This window comes from Paroedura picta, chromosome 15 (genome assembly GCF_049243985.1).
Source record: "Paroedura picta isolate Pp20150507F chromosome 15, Ppicta_v3.0, whole genome shotgun sequence".
NCBI lineage: Eukaryota > Metazoa > Chordata > Lepidosauria > Squamata > Gekkonidae > Paroedura > Paroedura picta.
Genome location: NC_135383.1, coordinates 31,003,960 through 31,021,503, shown reverse-complemented (window position 1 = coordinate 31,021,503; position 17,544 = coordinate 31,003,960). Strand labels below are relative to the sequence as shown.

Sequence of the window (17,544 nt, the reverse complement as noted above, 5' to 3'; positions counted from 1 at the left end):
TTTAAGCGGGGCACCTGGGGTTTTCATGAGTCTAATTAATGAGGTGTTGCAGGACCTTCTGTTTCAGGGGGTGGTTGTTTATTTGGATGACGTCCTGATCTACAGCCAAGATCCCCAAGAGCACGTGACCCTGGTGAGGGAGGTGTTAAAGCGCTTGCTGGCAAACCACCTATACGTGAAGCTGGCTAAGTGCGAATTCCACCGTCCCTCCCTGGACTATTTGGGCTACCGCATCTCAGCCCAGGGCATAGCTATGGACCCCGAGAAGGTGCAGGCGGTGCTGGCCTGGGAAAGGCCCCGCACCCGGAAACAGCTACAAAGCTTCCTGGGGTTTGCTAACTTTTTTAGAGGCTTCATCCCCAGATACTCCTCCGTAGTGGCTCCCCTCACGGACTTGCTAGGTACCAAGGGGAGAGGTCCTCGCGCCACGCGGCCCAGCGCAGCGCTCGGCTGGAATGAGAAATCGGAGGCAGCGTTCCTGGCCCTCAAGCAAGCTTTCGCGTCTGAGCCCACGCTACTGCACGTCGACCCAACCCAGCCGATGGTGGTACAAGTCGACGCCAGCGACGCAGCAGCCGGGGCGGTTCTCCTGCAGCGAGACAAGGCGGGACAGCTGAGGCCGGCGGCCTACCTCTCACGAAAATTCGCCGAAACGGAGCGGAACTGGTCTACCTGGGAGAAGGAGGCGTTTGCGATTAAGTTCGCCCTCACCGAATGGCGGCATTGGCTGGAGGAAACAGAGGAGCCGTTCGAGGTCTGGACAGATCACAAGAATCTGGAGGCGCTCCGGCAACCGCGATCCCTGAACGCCAAGCAGATGAGGTGGGCGGAGTTCTTTTCGCGGTACAATTTCAAGCTTGGTCACATCCCCGGCAAAGAGAATTTCCTCGCGGACGCCCTCTCCCGTCTGCCGCATTATGGGGAGGGGTACGCTCCCTGCACCAGGTCCGTGTTTGGTGAGGAGCAGCTGGGACGGGGGGTCGTCACTAGGCGTCGGGCCAGGGAGGAATGGGAGCCCGACCCGGCGACCGCCCCGCTCCGAGACCGCCTAGTGGCAGCCTACGGGACAGACGAGGAGCTGGCTGAGCTCCGGGACTCTTTGATTTTGGACTCCGGTCTCTGGCGGAGGGGGGAGGCTGTCTACGTCCCGGAAGGGCTACGACGGGAAGCCCTCAGCCTCTGCCACGATGCTAAGACCGCCGGGCACTTCGGTTTCGTAAAATCCTGGAAGTTGGCCCGGCGGCGGTTTTGGTGGCCCAGTCTGCGGCGGGACACAAAAGCTTACGTCAGTGGTTGTCCTGTCTGCCTGACCTGCAAGCCGGGGGTTGGCAAGCCGAAAGGTCTGCTGCACCCGCTCGAGGTCCCGACCCGGCCGTGGTCAGTGATCTCCATGGACTTTATAACAGACTTGCCTCCCAGCAAGGGGAAAACGGTGATCTGGGTGGTGGTAGATCTATTTTCCAAACAGGCCCATTTCATTCCTTGCGCCAGTGTCCCCAGTGCTTCACAGTTGGCTCGGATGTTCCTGGATCACGTGTTCCGACTGCACGGGCTGCCGGACAAGGTGATTTCCGATCGGGGCTCACAATTCGTGTCCCGGTTCTGGCAAGCTTTCCTGCGCCTGTTAGACATCGAGCAAGGGCTGAGCTCCGCTTACCACCCCCAGACGGACGGGCAGACCGAGCGGGTTAATCAAGTACTGGAGCAGTACTTGCGGTGTTTCGGTTCCTATCATCAAGACACCTGGGTGCCCCTGCTCCCCCTGGCCGAGTTCGCGTACAACAACGCAGACCACAGCAGCACGGAGATGTCGCCTTTTGCCGTCGTCTACGGGACAGACCTGAGACACTTCCCGGAGCTTGGAGAGGTCCCCGCCCGGGAATCAGCCGACCTTCGCGAGTGGGGGAAGCGTGCCGGGAGCTGCTGGAAGTCGCTGCAGGAGCAGCTCCACAAAGTCAAGGCAGCGCAGAAAGAGGACGCCGACCGGAAGAGACGACCAGCTGAGGAGATCCGACCGGGGGATCGAGTTTACCTTTCCACCCGGAACCTACGGTTGAATTTGCCCAGCAAGAAGCTAGGCCCTCGGTTTTTGGGGCCTTTCGAGGTCTTGGCCCCGATCAACGAAGTTTCGGTCAAGCTCAAGCTCCCCAAGAACCTCCGGCACATCCATCCCGTCTTTCACGTGAGCCTTCTAAAAAAAACTCCGGACGGTGACGTTTGGCATCCCGTGTTTTCCCCGCCAGCGCCCGAGGTCCTGCCGGGGGGGAGCACCACGAGGTGGCGGATATCCTGGACTCTAGACTCCACAGGGGGAAGTTGCAGTACCTCGTGGAATGGAAGGACTTCGCTTTGGGGGACCGGGAATGGGTCTGGGCAGCGGACGTCCTTGCGCCCCGACTCACTGAACGTTTCCACAAGCGGTATCCTGGCCGTCCCGGGGGGTTGGAGAATGGGCCTTTGGGGGGGCAGAATGTCGTGGTTCGGTCCTTGGTGGCTTGGGAACCGGACCGAACCCCGCCATCAGAGGCGCCCGCGATCACGGAGGTAGGGCATGGTGATCATAGGCAAGCCGGCAGCTGGGCGCCCCACCCGATCGTTGAGGTGGCAATGGCCGCTAAAGAACCTCAATGTCCCCCTCCACCTTTTGACAAGGGCCCGGAGATGGCCCTTTGTTCCAGGAAAATGGGCCATCAGGAACCCCGGAAAACCTCGCATATGTGCATGAGTCATGATTGTATCAGCATGTTCCCTCCGCAAGTACTGGGTGGGGCAATACAGCCTAAGGAGGTGGGTTTTGTATAAAAGGGAGCTTCCACCTGGAGTTCGGTGGAAGCTCTTACTCCATACCAGCGGACTCCACGTTGCTGAAATAAAGCTTGTTCCTGTTGTATCGTTCACCAGGCCTGGCGTGACGTTTTCTTCAAAAGGGGCACCCTGTTTTTTCAGTTAGCAAGCGGGTCCCCGACAGGCGGAAGACTCGTGACGAGGTTACAAGAACATCTTATCGCACGCTTAGGAGGGCGTAGGAGATGGTGGTGAAAGTGGCAAAGAGAGAGTTTTTTGCCATGGAAATTGCGTCCGCAAGCTCTCGCCCGGCCCAATTATTCAGGGTAGTTAGATCACTCAGCACCCTTGAGGGGCACCAAAATACTAGACAATTGGAAATCGGCTGCGAGGTATTTGCGAGCCATTTTGCGGATAAAGTTTTGTCACTCCGTCGTGACCTTCCCGCCACAATTAATACAGTAAATGAACTGGAGACCCGCTGGCCACCTTTGGTAGTGAGGTTTGATGGCTTCAGACAGCTCTCTTCTTCCGAAGTGGACAAGCTGCTGGGGTCGGTCAGGGCGACCACCTGCCCCCTTGATCCCTGCCCCTCTTGGCTCCTCAAAGGAGGGGGCCAGGAGATAGGAGGCCAACTCAGGGACATTATCAACCTCTCCCTGGAGTCCAGGGAGTTCCCTGAGCAGCTCAAGGAGGCGGTGGTCCGCCCTCTCCTGAAAAAATCTACGCTGGACCCACGGGACCCTGCCAGCTACTGCCCAGTGTCGCACTTAGCATTCCTAGGCAAGGTGCTGGAGAGGGCCGCAGCAAACCAGCTCCTAGCTTTGTTGGAGGAAACTTCAGCACTCGATCCATACCAGTCTGGCTTCCGTCCTGGCCACAGGGTGGAGACCGTGTTGGTCGCCCTAGTGGATGATCTCCATCACCAGCTGGATAGAGGCGGGTCAGCTGTATTGGTTCTCCTGGACCTGTCGGCGGCCTTTGACATAGTGGATCATGACTTGTTGGTCCACCACATCACCGGCATGGGGGTGGAGGGATACACCTTGCGCTGGATACGCTCCTTTCTCCAGAACTGGACCCAGAGGGTAGCAGTGGGGGAGGAGTTCTCGCGCCCTTATAGACTCCCTTGTGGGGTCCCTCAGGGCGCTGTTCTCTCCCCTACATTGTTCAACATCTTCATGCGCCCTCTGGCCCAGATGACACCCAGCTCTATTTCCTTATGGACAGCCGCCTGGACTCCCCCCCGGAACCATTCACCAGATGTTTGGAAGCAGTGTCTGAATGGTTCGAGCAGAGTCGCCTGAAACTCAGACCCTCCAGGACGGAGGTCCTGTGGCTGGGTAGTAGGGGACAGGATCAGGAAGCGTCCTTACCCACCTTGGCAGGAGGGCAAATTATACAAATCGAATAAACAAACAAACAAACAAACAAATAAAGGTCATTGTCACAGTCCGTGCTGCGGTTGGTTTCGAAAGTGAAAGCTGCTAACAGGGCAGTGAAGTTGACATGGCCCTTGGATCTTTGAGCTCACTCTCTTAAAGCACAGGTGACATCCTCAGCTTTTTCCAGGAATGTTCCCATGCAGGGCACTGTTAAGGACCTGGGTCAGGAAGACACCATTGTGAGGCACCACACGCTGGACCTGAAGGCCAGGATGGACGTACGTTTTGGGAAAGTGATGCTGCATTCTCTGCTTACCTGAGGTCTCGACCCACCTCCTGAAGTAACTGAGCTCACTAAAGTCCCAGTGTGGGGCTGCACATCAAGATGGAAGATGAAAACAGAGTTGCTTACCTGTAACTGTTGTTCATCGACATCTTGTGTGCAGACACACACTCCCTCCCACCTACCCCACTTGAGCCCTTGGAGATGTGTTTGGGGCTCACGGGGGCAATAGGAAACTGAGGACGGTGGAGCGCTCTACCCCTAGATCATGTGCCCGGCCAGCGGGGAAAGGCCAGTGCCCTCCATTGGAGCTTTATCATGGAAGAGCTCTCCACAGCAGGCCTGCACAGAAACAGTTCCAGTGTGTGTCTGCACACAAGACATCGATGAACAACAGTTGCAGGTAAGCAACTCTGCTTTTCATTTCTTAGCTGCCCAGCAACTCACCGTGGTACCTGTCACTGGAGTCAGCCCCCTCCTCCCCCGCAAGCCTCACAAAGGCCAGAAGTCTCTTTGGCCGTGGCCATGTGGACCGCTGGCATCCCATGACCCTTAGGCATGCATCCGTCTAACTAGAGAGCCAGTTTGGTGTCGTGGTTGGGAGTGCGGACTTCTAATCTTGCATGCCAGGTTCGATTCTGCACTCCCCGACATGCAGCCAGCTGGGTGACCTTGGGCTCCCTGAGTCACTGATAACTGTTCTGACCAGGCAGTGATATCAGGGCTCTCTCGGCCTCACCCACCCACCCAGCGACTGTAAGCCGCTTTGAGCCTCCTTCGGGTAGGGAAAAGCAGCATATAAGAACCAACTCTTCTTCTTCTAATCACATCTCTTTTTTATACTATCTGTACAAAGGACAAATGTCACATACCTGCTTTCCATATTGCAAGAGGTATTCTCTCGTCTCGTCACCTGCTTCTGAATTGGTAGAGTCTTCTGTGGAGGAAAAGCTTTGGAGTCAGATTGACTCCAGCCTGCCTGGTGACCGGAGGGGCAGACCTGCTGCGTCACTCCAGCCTCTTGCTTCCAACACTGGTGGGCAGCCAGCTCACCCACCCACTGGGTCCCCGAGGCCCCAGCCGGGAGTGCTGTGCTGCATCCAGGCCCAGAAGGCCCCATAGCCTCACGAGAGGCCCACTGGAAGGCCGCCAAGCCCGCAGGCAGCACGAAACCCTCTGGCAGGGGCTTCCAACGCTTTTGCTGGGGGCGGCATGACGTGACACGTTTGCTTGGGTCTGTCCTGCGTCTGCCACCCACTGAAAGAGTGTTCTCTGGTTGGGTGGGAGGAGGGTGCTTTGGGCATCATCACCATGCAAGGCCTTATTGGGTAAACCTGTAACATGCTGAGAAACTGAGACTCAAGCCAGCAGAGAGAGTCGGATGGTTTGTGAAGGGGATGCCCCTTGTGGGGGCTGGGGAGGGTTGAGCAGGGCCAGAGATCTGCATTCCTGTTTTCCCACCACTTCCAAGCACAAGCTGAATCCTTTCTCCATCTCTCCTCCTCCGGCAGCCACCACTTGGTAGCCCGCGTGTATGAGAGCAAGGCTGAATTCCGGTCAGCTTTGCAGCAGGAGAAGGAAGGCTATACCATCTACAAGAATCAGGTCAGATTTGCTCCTCTGCTTGGTTAGAAACATTACCTGTAAAACACTGGAAAAGATACCCAAAGAGAAAGCGTTAAGATGGCTGCTCCTACCTGGGTTGGGGAGGGGTGTCACGGCAAGGTCATGGTTGTTGACAGGTTGTTAGATGCAGGATGAATCCTATTACTATTGGATGGATCGATCACTGGCTGGCAGATGGTACCCAGAGGGTGCTTGTACTTGATTCGTCATCTCCTTGGAGAAGAGGGACAAGTGGAGTCCCCAAGGATCTGTCCTGGGGCCTGTGTTGTTCAACATGTTTATAAATGATTGGGATGAGGGATTAGAGGGGATACATTAAATTTGCAGACGATACTAAACTGGGAGGGGTAGCAAACACAGCTGAAGACAGCAACAGAATACAGGATGATCTTGATAGGCTGGAAAACTGTTCTGAAATTGAATAAAATGAATTTTAATAGTGATACATATAAAGTTCTGCATTTAGGTAGGAAAAATCAAATGCATCATTATAGGTGGTGTGGTCTGCTTTTACTCGAAATCCTTAAGGGATGCGAACCTGTGCTCACAACTGCTGTGAATAGAGCAGGGGATGAATCCAGAAAGCGATCTGGAGGTCTTACAGGAGAGTTGCACTTCCAGGGTTGCCTTTGTAGGGGGGCTCACAGCTGCAGGACTTGTGTGTGATTAGTAAACGCAGTGCAGAGGCAGCTCACCAATTCCTCGGCAGGTCTGCAGCTCCCGGGGTGAAAAGGGCCCCATTTTTGTCTTTTGTAACTCATCCACATTTTCCTCACAAACTGTTTCCTGTGTAGCTTGGAGAGCATCATGAGAAGACCAAAGAAAGCTCAGAGTACTTGAAATACCTGACTCAGCAGGCTGTGGCCTTGCAGCGCACAATGAACGAGATCTACAGGAATGGCTCCAGCGCAAACATCGTGCCCTTGAAAGTGAGTTCCCCCTCGGGGTGTGAGGCAGGGGCCCCTCCCTGCAGGAGCCACGGCGGGGTGGTGGTGGGGGGGTCGTCTCCTCCCTCCTTTTCCTCTGGGACGCTGAGCAGAGCTCGATCCATTTGCAGCAAGTGATCTGGGAGGCTGTTCAGCCAGCTTCAGAGCTGTTCACTGGATTCCTGTGATTTAGAAGAGCTGGCCATTTTTTTAACTGGTATTTTTCAATTCTAGTCAATCAATCAGTTTATTTACGGTCATAGACCATCTAATAAGTAGAAAACAAAAATTTACAAATTCAAAATCAATTATGAATGGATAAAAACCAAGAGATAAAAACAATTGTATATAGATCCAGTGTAAAAGTATTTGTATGTAAGGTTGATCCAGCTCTGCCTTGTTTTTGTGGCTCTCCAATCTTATTTAGCAATAATTTTGTTAGGTCTTTGTGTCCGACAGTATTAACTTAAGACATCATTTCCTCAGACCTTTGGGGCATTCTGTAAAGCATTGAGGCATAGTGCAGGGGGATGGACTAGATGACTCATGAGGTCCCTTCCAACTCTATGATTCTATGAATCTGTACGTAGGTGATGATAGAGTTTGTACTCAAATAGGACATGCTCAGTTTATTTGACCTTTGTTACAGGTAAACTTGTGAAAGTTCTTCTTTGTTCAGGATTTAGAAGATCGGTTAGATATGGCATCAGGGCAGTCTTGTTAAGATGGTCTGTTCCAAAAAGTGTGTCCAAGATCTTATTAAGCTCACGCTGTTACCCTGTTCTTTATTAATTCTTTTGCCTTTTCATGTCCCAGGCTCAGAACAAGTTGATAGGGCAGGCCATGGGAGCCCAGCTTCTCTAACCGTACATTTAAGCTGGGTGCAACAAATGAATCTGTCAGTAGGAGGTTAGTTGAAAGACCAGTTTTAGCCAGAACGTAACGGTTGCCTCCCAAAGCCGTCCAAACATTAACCATTCCAGTCTTTATCCTACTTGCGATGCTGGACTGGACCTGCCCTAAGCCAGGCAGATTCCCAGAGATGCTTATTGGGGCCCCATGGGTCAGTCGTGGAAGACCTTTAGCCTGGAAGAGGTTTATGGCTGCTGCAGGCATCTCCCACCTTTCGGCCAGCAAAATTCCTGTTCTGCGCTTGAACTTCTTTGTGCGTTTGATGATATAATGTATACGTGCAGTTCTAGCCTGAGTGGTCTGGAAGTTACCTCCCGAATATTTATAGTGTGGCACTTGTTCTATCAGTGTCCCGTTTATTTTTCAAATGTGGGATTTTGGCCTCTTTCCACAAACCGTGACCTTGTATGTGTTGTGATTCCCTGCAGGGTAGTTTGCATGGCAGTGGGAGTTTAGGGCTCTCTTCTCAGTCCTCTGGGAGTCCTGGAAAATTCAGTTCTAGTCTACTGGACCTGAAAAAGCTTTGGGATTTACAGAAAATCCCACAATGGGTATTATATTCAAATCCCTCCCTAAAATTATAATCCTGTCCCCCCCCCCAGGTCCTGCCCTCCCGCCATTTTTAGATCTCTATCCGGGATTTCACCGGGGGGGGGGGGGGTATTTTGTCCTGGTCTTGCCAAAAGGCCCTGTATATCTTTGACATGCCGGAATGTACAGGTATTTTTGGCCCGGGTGGATCCAAATGCACAGCCCCATTGCTTTACTTGGGGTGGATCTCTTTCCCTCCCGACTCCAGGCTGGCTGCGGCCTCTCTTGCCTCGTGGCACTGCCCCTCTGTGGTGTGGCAGGCTGGGACTGGGCGCTGGAGGCTGCGGGAGGCTGCTGGAGGCGGGAGGCAAAGCTGTGCTGCTGGCCCTTCTCCCGGAGACAGTCCAGGGGGCCTCCAACTAGGGCTCCTCTGCCCCTGAAAGCCAGCGGGGCCCAAGGGAAGGCTTCCAGAGGCACCCCCTGGACTAAGCAGAGCGGCCAGCCCACTGCCCCCTTGGCCTGCCCCACTTGGCTCGGGTCTTTCCCAGCAGCTGCTGCCGGAGAGCTTTTGCGCTGGAGCTGCACTTGGGCACTTCAACTTGCCTGCAACGCAGCCTGGGCTCCCTGCCTGAGGAGGACGACTGCAGCTCCAGGGCCTGAAACCCAGTGGCTGGAGGGGCTGGGGTGTTCTCCAACTCAGCCTTTGAGTGAAATGTGGCCCCAGAGACCCCAGGCTGGCAAGCCGGGTTTGATTCCTCACTCCTCCTCCGCATGCAGCCAGCAGGTGACCTTGGGCTTGTCGCAGCCCTGATAGTGCAGTCCTGTCAGAGCTCTCTCAGCCCTCGCAGGGTGCCTGTGGTGGGGAGGGGAAGGGTAGGCGCTTGTCAGTGAAAGCAGGGCCCATCAGGCCGGCTCTTCTTCTCCTTCTCCTTCTTCTCGCCTCCTCAGTTCACAGCGCCCAGCCTGGCCACTGTCCTGGAGCAGCTGAATGTCATCAACGGGATCCTCTTCATCCCACTGAGGTGAGCCCCTGGCTGGGGCGGGGCTTGGTGTCCCTCCCCCCGTGTCTGAGTTGGGAGGGGCTTTGGGGCAGCCCTTTTGGAGCCACTTGGCCCTGACCAGGGCGCTCTTCCGTTGAGCTGGGGCTTCTCAGCCCTTGAGCCAGCCTCCCTGCCGCATCCCGGAGCGGGTCCAGACTGGAGCAAGGGGCTGCTGCCGGCTCCCTGGGCTGCTGCCCAATGGGCGGCCCCTCCCCGTCACGGGGCTTCCTCAGAAGCTGGCCCGCCTTCCTCTCGGCCGGCGCCCGGAAAAGGGAGACATCAGAGTAGGGCAGCTGGGACCGGCGGGTCTTCCGGAGGAGGCTGCAGCCGCCAGCATGAGAATGGCAGAGCGGATGAAGGGACAGGAGGACTGAAGGCTCCCTAGAGATGATCTGCAGAACGGGAAGGGAAGAGGCGCCCGGCCCTTCTGTTCTGGGAGGCCGGCCTCCTCCTAAGCCGTCCCTCCCACTGGCCTTTCTGCATCGGGGTTAGCTTTGCCTGGAACTCACTGCTTTCCCCCTTGTCTTCTCCCCATAGCCAAAAAGACTTGGAGACCCTTAAAGCAGAAGTACAACGACGGCAGCAGCTTCAAGAGGCCCTCAAGACCCCCGATCAGCTGGAGTCCGAAGGAAAATCCCAGGATCTGAGAGCCCCTGACCCAGGCCTGCCTTTGGGGGAAGCCCCCTAGCCCAGAGCCCCCCTTAGGGAGCTGGCCCTTGCCTGGGAGCGGCTCTGGGGGCAAATCAGACCCCCCCTTCCTTAGCCATTCATGTGGGTATTTTTTCCCCATTTGCACAGGTACAATGCAAAATTTGAGAACTACCTTTGTCTAGACGGGCAGCTGCTGCGCGGTGGGAGACGTGGCAGCGAGGCCAGACGGCCCAGTGAGGGGGACGCACAGCCCGGGGGAACCATTGGGGGGGCACTGAGGTTTGCCTGCACCACTCATCCATTTCTACTTTGTACATAAGAGATTTAATTCCAAGTGAGTTATGATAACATTTCTCAGGTCATTTTTATGTTGACAAAGAATGCTAAATTTTGTAAAAAAAAAAAAAAAAAATCCATGCTTGCCCCCATTTTTGAAATTTGTTCACTCATTCTCCCCCACCCTGTTCCTCCCAAGCTTTGGTCCTTCACTCTGTTTGGGTGATCATAAAATCCTATATGTATTATATATTAACTACAAAATCAGCCATATTTTTAACACAATCCTGTAGGCCTGAACAGGATTGGTTAGAAGGCAGAGAGACCCTTTGCGTTGAGGGGAGAGAGGTGGGAGCCCGTCCGCGTGTGCGCCGGGGGGGGGGTCTGTCACTTTCCTCAGCAGCTGCAGGTCTGGGTGTGCCTCCTCCTCCTCCTCCTCCTCCTCCTCCTCCTCCTCCTCCTCCTCCTCCCTCTCTGCTCGGTCTGCTGAAAATCCCCCCCTCCTTTTGTTCCGGGGAGCACTTCACAAGAAGTTGACTCCCCCAGAGTGAATGTCGGCCTCCCCATTCGAAAGAGAAGTCAGAAGGCCAGGCACTCCCCCCCCCCGCGCCCCCCCCCTCGCCACAGGCCAGGAGGGTGTGTGGGAGCAGCGAGCACTGCAGCCGGAGGCCTTCTCTGCACGGTTAGGATTTTGCAGCAGCCCCCCCCCCCCCCCCGTGGGCTGAGACTCTCCTCAACGCTGAGTCCAGCAAACCACCCCAAACGAGGGCCCCCCCCCCTACGCCATGAAATCTGTGATTGTCTCAAACCGAATCAGTGCTTTATTTTGTAAGGTTACTTGTGAATGTATTGAAACAGAAATCATGAATCAGAAGTCTTTACCCAGCTCTGCAAGGTCCTCCCCCTTTGTTGAAATCTATGAAATATTTTAGCACTGAAAAAGATGATTTGGGTTTTGGTTGTGTCCCTCCTCCCCCCCCCCCCCCCAACTTGGCACCTTCTGTGTTGGCTGGGCAGGAAGCTCCAATAGGGAGGCCTCCATTGCTGGCAGTGGCTGGCCCCCCCCCCCCTCAGTGGCAGCCATGCCAAGAGTAGCCCCCACACGCACACTGCCCGGGGGGCGGGGGACACTCTCCTGCTGTGCACAGCCGCCCAGCCCCCAGAGCTGCTGTGTCCGTCCGTCCGTCCCCCCGTCCCGTCCCCCCCGTGAGTCCCGGCTGGTGAGAATCTCTTCCTTGACGCACAGAAGCGTCTTGCTGATCCCCAACCTCCTCCCCCCGGATCCAGAAAGGGCCAGCCCAGTTACGCCTCCTCCCCTGCCGCGTCATGCCTGGCTCGGTCGCCATCGGCCCCCATCCTGAGCTGCCTCTTGGGCTCGCCTTCTGCAGGGCCCACCGGTGCCTTCTCGGCTCCAAACTGTGAACTCCCTAGTATTGCGACCCAAGTCTTGTGTTTGGGAGACGCCTGCGAAAGGGAGGTGGCCTTTCCTGCAGCGGCTTAACGCAGGGATGGGCAACCTGTAGTCTGTGTAGCCTGCCCCTCTTGCGGGGCGGGGGTGCCCTTGTTGGAGGAAGGGGATCCGGCTGGCCATCTCCTGGGAGGGAGCAGTGGCGCTGTCCCCAGTGGGAGTCCAGCGGCCTCATGCGGCTGGCGGGGGTGGGGGGGTGAAGCCAAAGCACTTTGTCACAGAAGAGGAATAAGCTTGGTTTTGGTCCATCTTTAAGGGGAAGGGGGGCACTTTTAATTTCCTGGGAAATCCTTCAATAAAGAAATGGTTTCAATGCTACTCCTGCTTTTAAAGGGTTTTTATTCTGTCTCCTCTACGTCATTGGCGGTTGAAAACCTCTCCTCCACCCCCCAGGCTGGGATCCACCTGCCCTCCCCGAGAGCAGGCCCTTGAAGGATTTACGGGCTGATAGTTCCATTATTATCAAGCCAGCTGATGAAGGAGGGGGGATAGTGGTTGATGACAACTTCCCAACCAGGATCATTATAGCAAGGTTACTCTTACAGAAGTCAATTCTACTGCCAGACTTATCCAAATTGTGGTACAGGAGGGGTTGGCCTTAAATGACATTACAAGAAATGAGGCTGGATTCCTTACGAGAAGGCATTATAAGGTCCCCCATCTGGACATATTACCAAAGATTCACAAAAAAATCACCCCAATTTTGGGGAAACCGATTGTGTCTCAATGTGATTCTGCCACTGAACCTCTTGCTAAATATCTGGATTATCATCTACAGAAACTACTGCCTCTTGACCATAAACCAGTTTTGAAAGACACGACACATTTTATAAATAGTATTAAGAATGTGAATATTCCGGCTGGCTCCCACTTGATTACTATGGATGTTAATGCATGACACACAAACATTCCTCACGAGGAAGCCAGACAGGTAGTGGAGCTATTTCTGAATAAGAGGGATTCACCTTCACCACCCACTCACTTCTTACTGGACCTTTTAGATATCATTTTGGAAAACAATGTTTTTCTTTTTGAAGATGAATTGTACTTACAGGTCAGGGGTCTTGCCAGGGGCTCCCCAATTGCCCCTGTGGTCGCAAACATGTTCATGCTGAGGCTGGAGCAGACTTTAATTTGTAATGAGGAATGTAATCCATATTATCAATATGTTTACTTCTATGCACACTTCTTAGATGATATTTTCATTATTTTTACCAATGGGGAGCTTATAGACCAATTTGCAAATTGGATGAATACCACACACCCCACCATTCAATTTAGCATGCAGACCAGTACTACACAAATCCCTTTTTTAGACATATTGGTGCACATTGAAAAAGATCAGTTAACTATTTCTTCATTTCACAAAGGCATGGATAGAAATACCTTATTACATTTTCAATCCTTTCATCCGTGGCACCTCAAAACCAATTTACCTATTGAACAATTTTTGCCCACCAAAAGAAACAACTCAGATGCTACTAGATATCAAAGGGCATGTATTGCTTTAAGTAGTGATCTGACATTGTGGACTATTAATGCAGCAAAAAACCACGCTGATAGAACAGACCAGACCGTGAGGCTCTGTTACAATACAAACTCAGGCCGAAATCCAACAGGTTAACCTCATCTTTTGATTTCTCAAATTACTCTCGTGAACTGCAGAAAATAATACATAAACACTGGCATATGGTTGACCATATTGAGGGCTGCAAGGAAAAACCACATAGCGTGGCGTCGTGGCAGAACCATTCAGGATATTATCAGACCCATAGAACGCCCTATTAATACTTTACCAATGGGTAATCATCGTTGTGGTAAATGTATGGTGTGTAAATATATGTTGGAAACTAAAGAGTATCAACATTCCAATGGCTTTAAAGTATATGTTAAACAATTTATTAATTGTAATATAGTATATATGATCATATGCAAATGCAAACTGCTATGTGGGAATGTCATCTAGACCTCTTAAAATTCGAATATCAGAACATAGGAGCCGACTGAGAAACAAGATTAAAGATGCTCCTCTCATCTCACATTGGTTGGAACATAATCATAGCTTGGAAGAATTCATATTCTTAGGACTGGAACAACTTCAACCTTCACTATTTGCCAAGGGCAACATTATCATCCGCCTTCAACAACAGGAAAGTTTTTTCATTCATCAGTTGAATACTGTGATGCCGGGGGGGGGGGGGGTCTTAATGCCAACATTGATTACAATTGTTTTTTGTAAAAATCTGTTTTGGTTATTTACTTTAATGGATCTGGCCCCTTTAAATAATTAACTACACCTGTAACTGCCAGCTTCTCTATAAATACTAACTGAAGGTAGCCCTCATGGGCACTTTATGAAATCCCCAGACGATTATGAGCATTTGGCCAATGTGATACTACGACCACTACTATGACAGTATATTATTGGAAGGTATGATATGCTGCTTTGTAAAATTATGAACTATGTTTTGAAATTCGACATGCATATATTGTCTACTTGTCTATTCATTTTGCAGAGCAACCACTGACAAAGATAAAACAGAAAGCGGGTCACTTAACCTAGGATCCTGTTTTGGTTGACTATGTTTGATCATATGTTTGACCATTTAGACTTTATAACCTTTTCACTTATAAACATAGAGGAGACCACTATATCATTGTGCCTCGTGATTTCCTTTTTTCTTCAGGGTCCTCACTGGCACACCTTGGAGGGCCCATATCCAGCCTGGATTGGCTGCCTATTGCTGCCCGGATCAGGTTCAAGGTTTTGGTCTTAACCTTTAAGGCTTCACGTGGGCTGGAACCCACATACCCGAGGGACCGCCTATCACCCTATGCCCCCCGCAGGGCCTTGCGCTCTGTGGGCAAAAACTTGATGGTCGTTCCCAGCCCTAGGGAAGCACGCCTGGCCTCGACCAGGGCCAGGGCCTTTTCGGTCCTGGCCCCGACCTGGTGGAACGAGCTCCCGGGTGAGCTGCGGGCCCTGCGGGATCTTTCAGCATTCCGCAGGGCCTGCAAAATGGAGCTCTTCCGCCCGGTCCATGGTTGAGGCTGGGGTCAGCGAGGTACACTAATGGCTCCACCCCAGGCTTCTTGTGCATCATTGATCTCCTTCTCCGCCCCCCCTCCCTTAGTAATGGGGGTAGGAAGGGGATCTTTTTTGGTGCCACCATGTTGTGATGGATTTTAATGGGAGTTTTATTGGGGTTTTTAAGACACTGTGATCTGCCACAAATAAATTGAAAAATACATAAATAGGGTCATCTAGTCCAACCTTTGCAGAATGCAGGAATTTCACAACCACATGCCCAAGAGCACAAGGCCTCCTGCTCGCCCACTCACAATTTGCCTAAATTCACAGAATCCGCCTCTCCGTCAGATGGCCATCCAGCCTCTGCTTAAAAACTTCCAAGAAAGGAGAACCCACCACCTCCCGAGGAAGCCTCTTCCACTGTGCCCTTCAAGTATTTGAAGATGGTGATCATATCACCTCTTACTCATCTCTCCAGGCTAAACAGACCAAGCTCCCCAAACCTTTCTTCATATGACTGATGTCTCCAAACCCCTTCAGTTTGTCTTAAATCCCTCTGAGTACAATTCTGGATGTGAAGTGACTAAACAGGTTTTGCCCGGAGATCAATTGTCTCTGTCATTCAGAAGAGCAACTTCTTGGCCTCCATAGATGCGTCGGAGGCCTCCTTGCACATCCCGATACTGTTCTCCCACCATTGGTTCCTGCACTTTGCATACGACCGCCACTACCTTTACCAGTACGAGGCTCTCCCATTCCGCCTCAAGTCAGCCTGCAGAGTGTTCACCAAAGTGTCTCCGGTGGTGCCTCTGGGACAAGGGGTTGAGGTTGTCCGCTTTGTAGCCAGCCTGCTGATCAGGTCCTCGTCTTGCTCACAGGAGGCCAGGCCTGCGTACGGGCTTGTAGGTTCCTTGTGAAGGGGGGGGGGGGGGTCTGCTTCTCCCAGAACAGAAAATCCTGCCTCTGGGGGTAGAAATAGACACAGGAGCAGACAGAGGCTACCTGTCAGGAGGAAGCAGGCCAAACCCTGAGCAGCGACAGAGATGGTCAAGAGCCAGCCATAGCCAGAAATGATGCCCTTGGCCAGCCTTCTGGGCCTAATTGTTTATGATGATTTCTTTAACAAGTAGTAAAGCCTATTGCATTCTGTAATGGTTTGGTGTGGGTTTAGAAGGGGTCTCTCTGTGCACAGCAGTCTTCACGTTAGTCAGGTTTATGCACACCTAGGTAGTGTGGAATTCCAGAGCATGCACCTACACCTATCTGGCAACCTTCTCTCTGCAATGTTTTCTTGACCAGAAATAGGTCAGGGGGTGCTGGGTGGCTGTGGGGGCATTACACGCTTTTGAGGCCCCACTTCCAAACCTCAAGGAATATTTCCACACCAGGGGCATCACACCTCCAGGTGGGGCCGGGAGATCTCCTGGAATTGCTGCTTATCTCCAGACTATAAAGGTCAGCTCTGCATGGCTGCTTTCAAAGGTGACTGTAGCATTGTATCCCATTGAGGTTTAGGGATGGGGCCTGAGAATCCCTGGAAGTACAGTTCATCTCCAGGCAGGCTGAAGGGAAAGCTCTCTCCCCTCACATGCATCCCTTCAAAAGGAAAGCATGTGGCCCCAGACACCCCTTGGCTGCTTGGCTGGTGCCCTTCTGAAGCCAGAGGCCTACTGCTGGCGACCGCAGTCCCTGTTGTTGTCTGCAAGGCCAAGTTGTTGCCTAATAAAAGTGGATCACCTGATTTCCCCCCAAAGTCTCGCTACTTTCCAATAAAACCAGAGGAGTTGCTCGTGCGTGAGCCACTGCACTGCAGGGAAGCCCTAGGGCCTTCTCAACAAAGGGCCTTCAGCAGAGGACACCCATGAAATGTGGCTGCACCTTGGCTGGCCCTTGGGCATAGGATGGTCAGACCACCTCATTTGGGGGAATCCCAGTGGGACAGACAGCAAGGGAGAGCAGACTTGAAGGCAGATTCAGTTGCGCTTTCTCCACACTTGGCTGCGAGCAGCAGAGGCCAAGCGGAGCCTCCTGGTGGTGGAGGCACGTCCTTCCTGGCAAGCCCACAGAAGCTGCAGTGGACTGAGGGAGGCCAACTTCCCTACCAGCTTGAGGCCTCGGAGAAGGTGGTTGGCTGAGTGGACCTGGCCACCCACTTGGGCCGAGTTGGGTCCAGCATTCAGTTCCTACGATCCCTGCCCCTCAGCCTTGTTGTGTGACATGAGGCAGAGTTCAGTTGATGGCCACAGTGGGTCAGATCTGAGCCTCCGATGTAGCTGCTGTGGTTCCCCTCTGGTACAGCCCCTCTTCAGCATCAGGTGTGGGGCCCTTTCACCCCCACCCCTACGCAACTAAAGGATTCAGTGAAACACTCCCCAAACGTGTCCTACCGAGACAAGCCACCATGGTGGATCGGATCCCTGTTCTGCACTGCCTGGCATCCTATTTCTCAGAAGTAATCACACAAATGAGGGTTAAGTCCCTCTTGATCATGTTCAGGTGCACTGCCTTTGAATACAGAGGTTCTAGTTTTCCATCAAGGAGAGCACATGTTATCCCAGAGGACACCAGGGTCAACATCCGGGTCCAGAATCTCCTGCTAGGAAGGGACCTTTTCAGCCTGACTCCCCAGAA

The 17,544-nt window shown here is 53.0% G+C and overlaps 1 protein-coding gene across 2 annotated transcripts in view; it reads left to right on the top strand.

The window, feature by feature from the left end:
- Positions 1–12,200, top strand: part of CLUH (CLUH binding protein of NUMT mRNA) — an 87,278-nt gene extending 75,078 nt beyond the window's left edge. For both annotated transcript variants that reach the window (XM_077312314.1, XM_077312315.1), the window contains exons 23-26: positions 5,964–6,057; positions 6,873–7,007; positions 9,396–9,469; positions 10,025–12,200. In XM_077312314.1, the coding sequence (XP_077168429.1) occupies positions 5,964–6,057; positions 6,873–7,007; positions 9,396–9,469; positions 10,025–10,175 (454 nt within the window). In that variant the 3' untranslated portion in view covers positions 10,176–12,200. The remainder of the gene's footprint in view (positions 1–5,963; positions 6,058–6,872; positions 7,008–9,395; positions 9,470–10,024) is intronic.
- Positions 12,201–17,544: the final 5,344 nt, after the last annotated feature.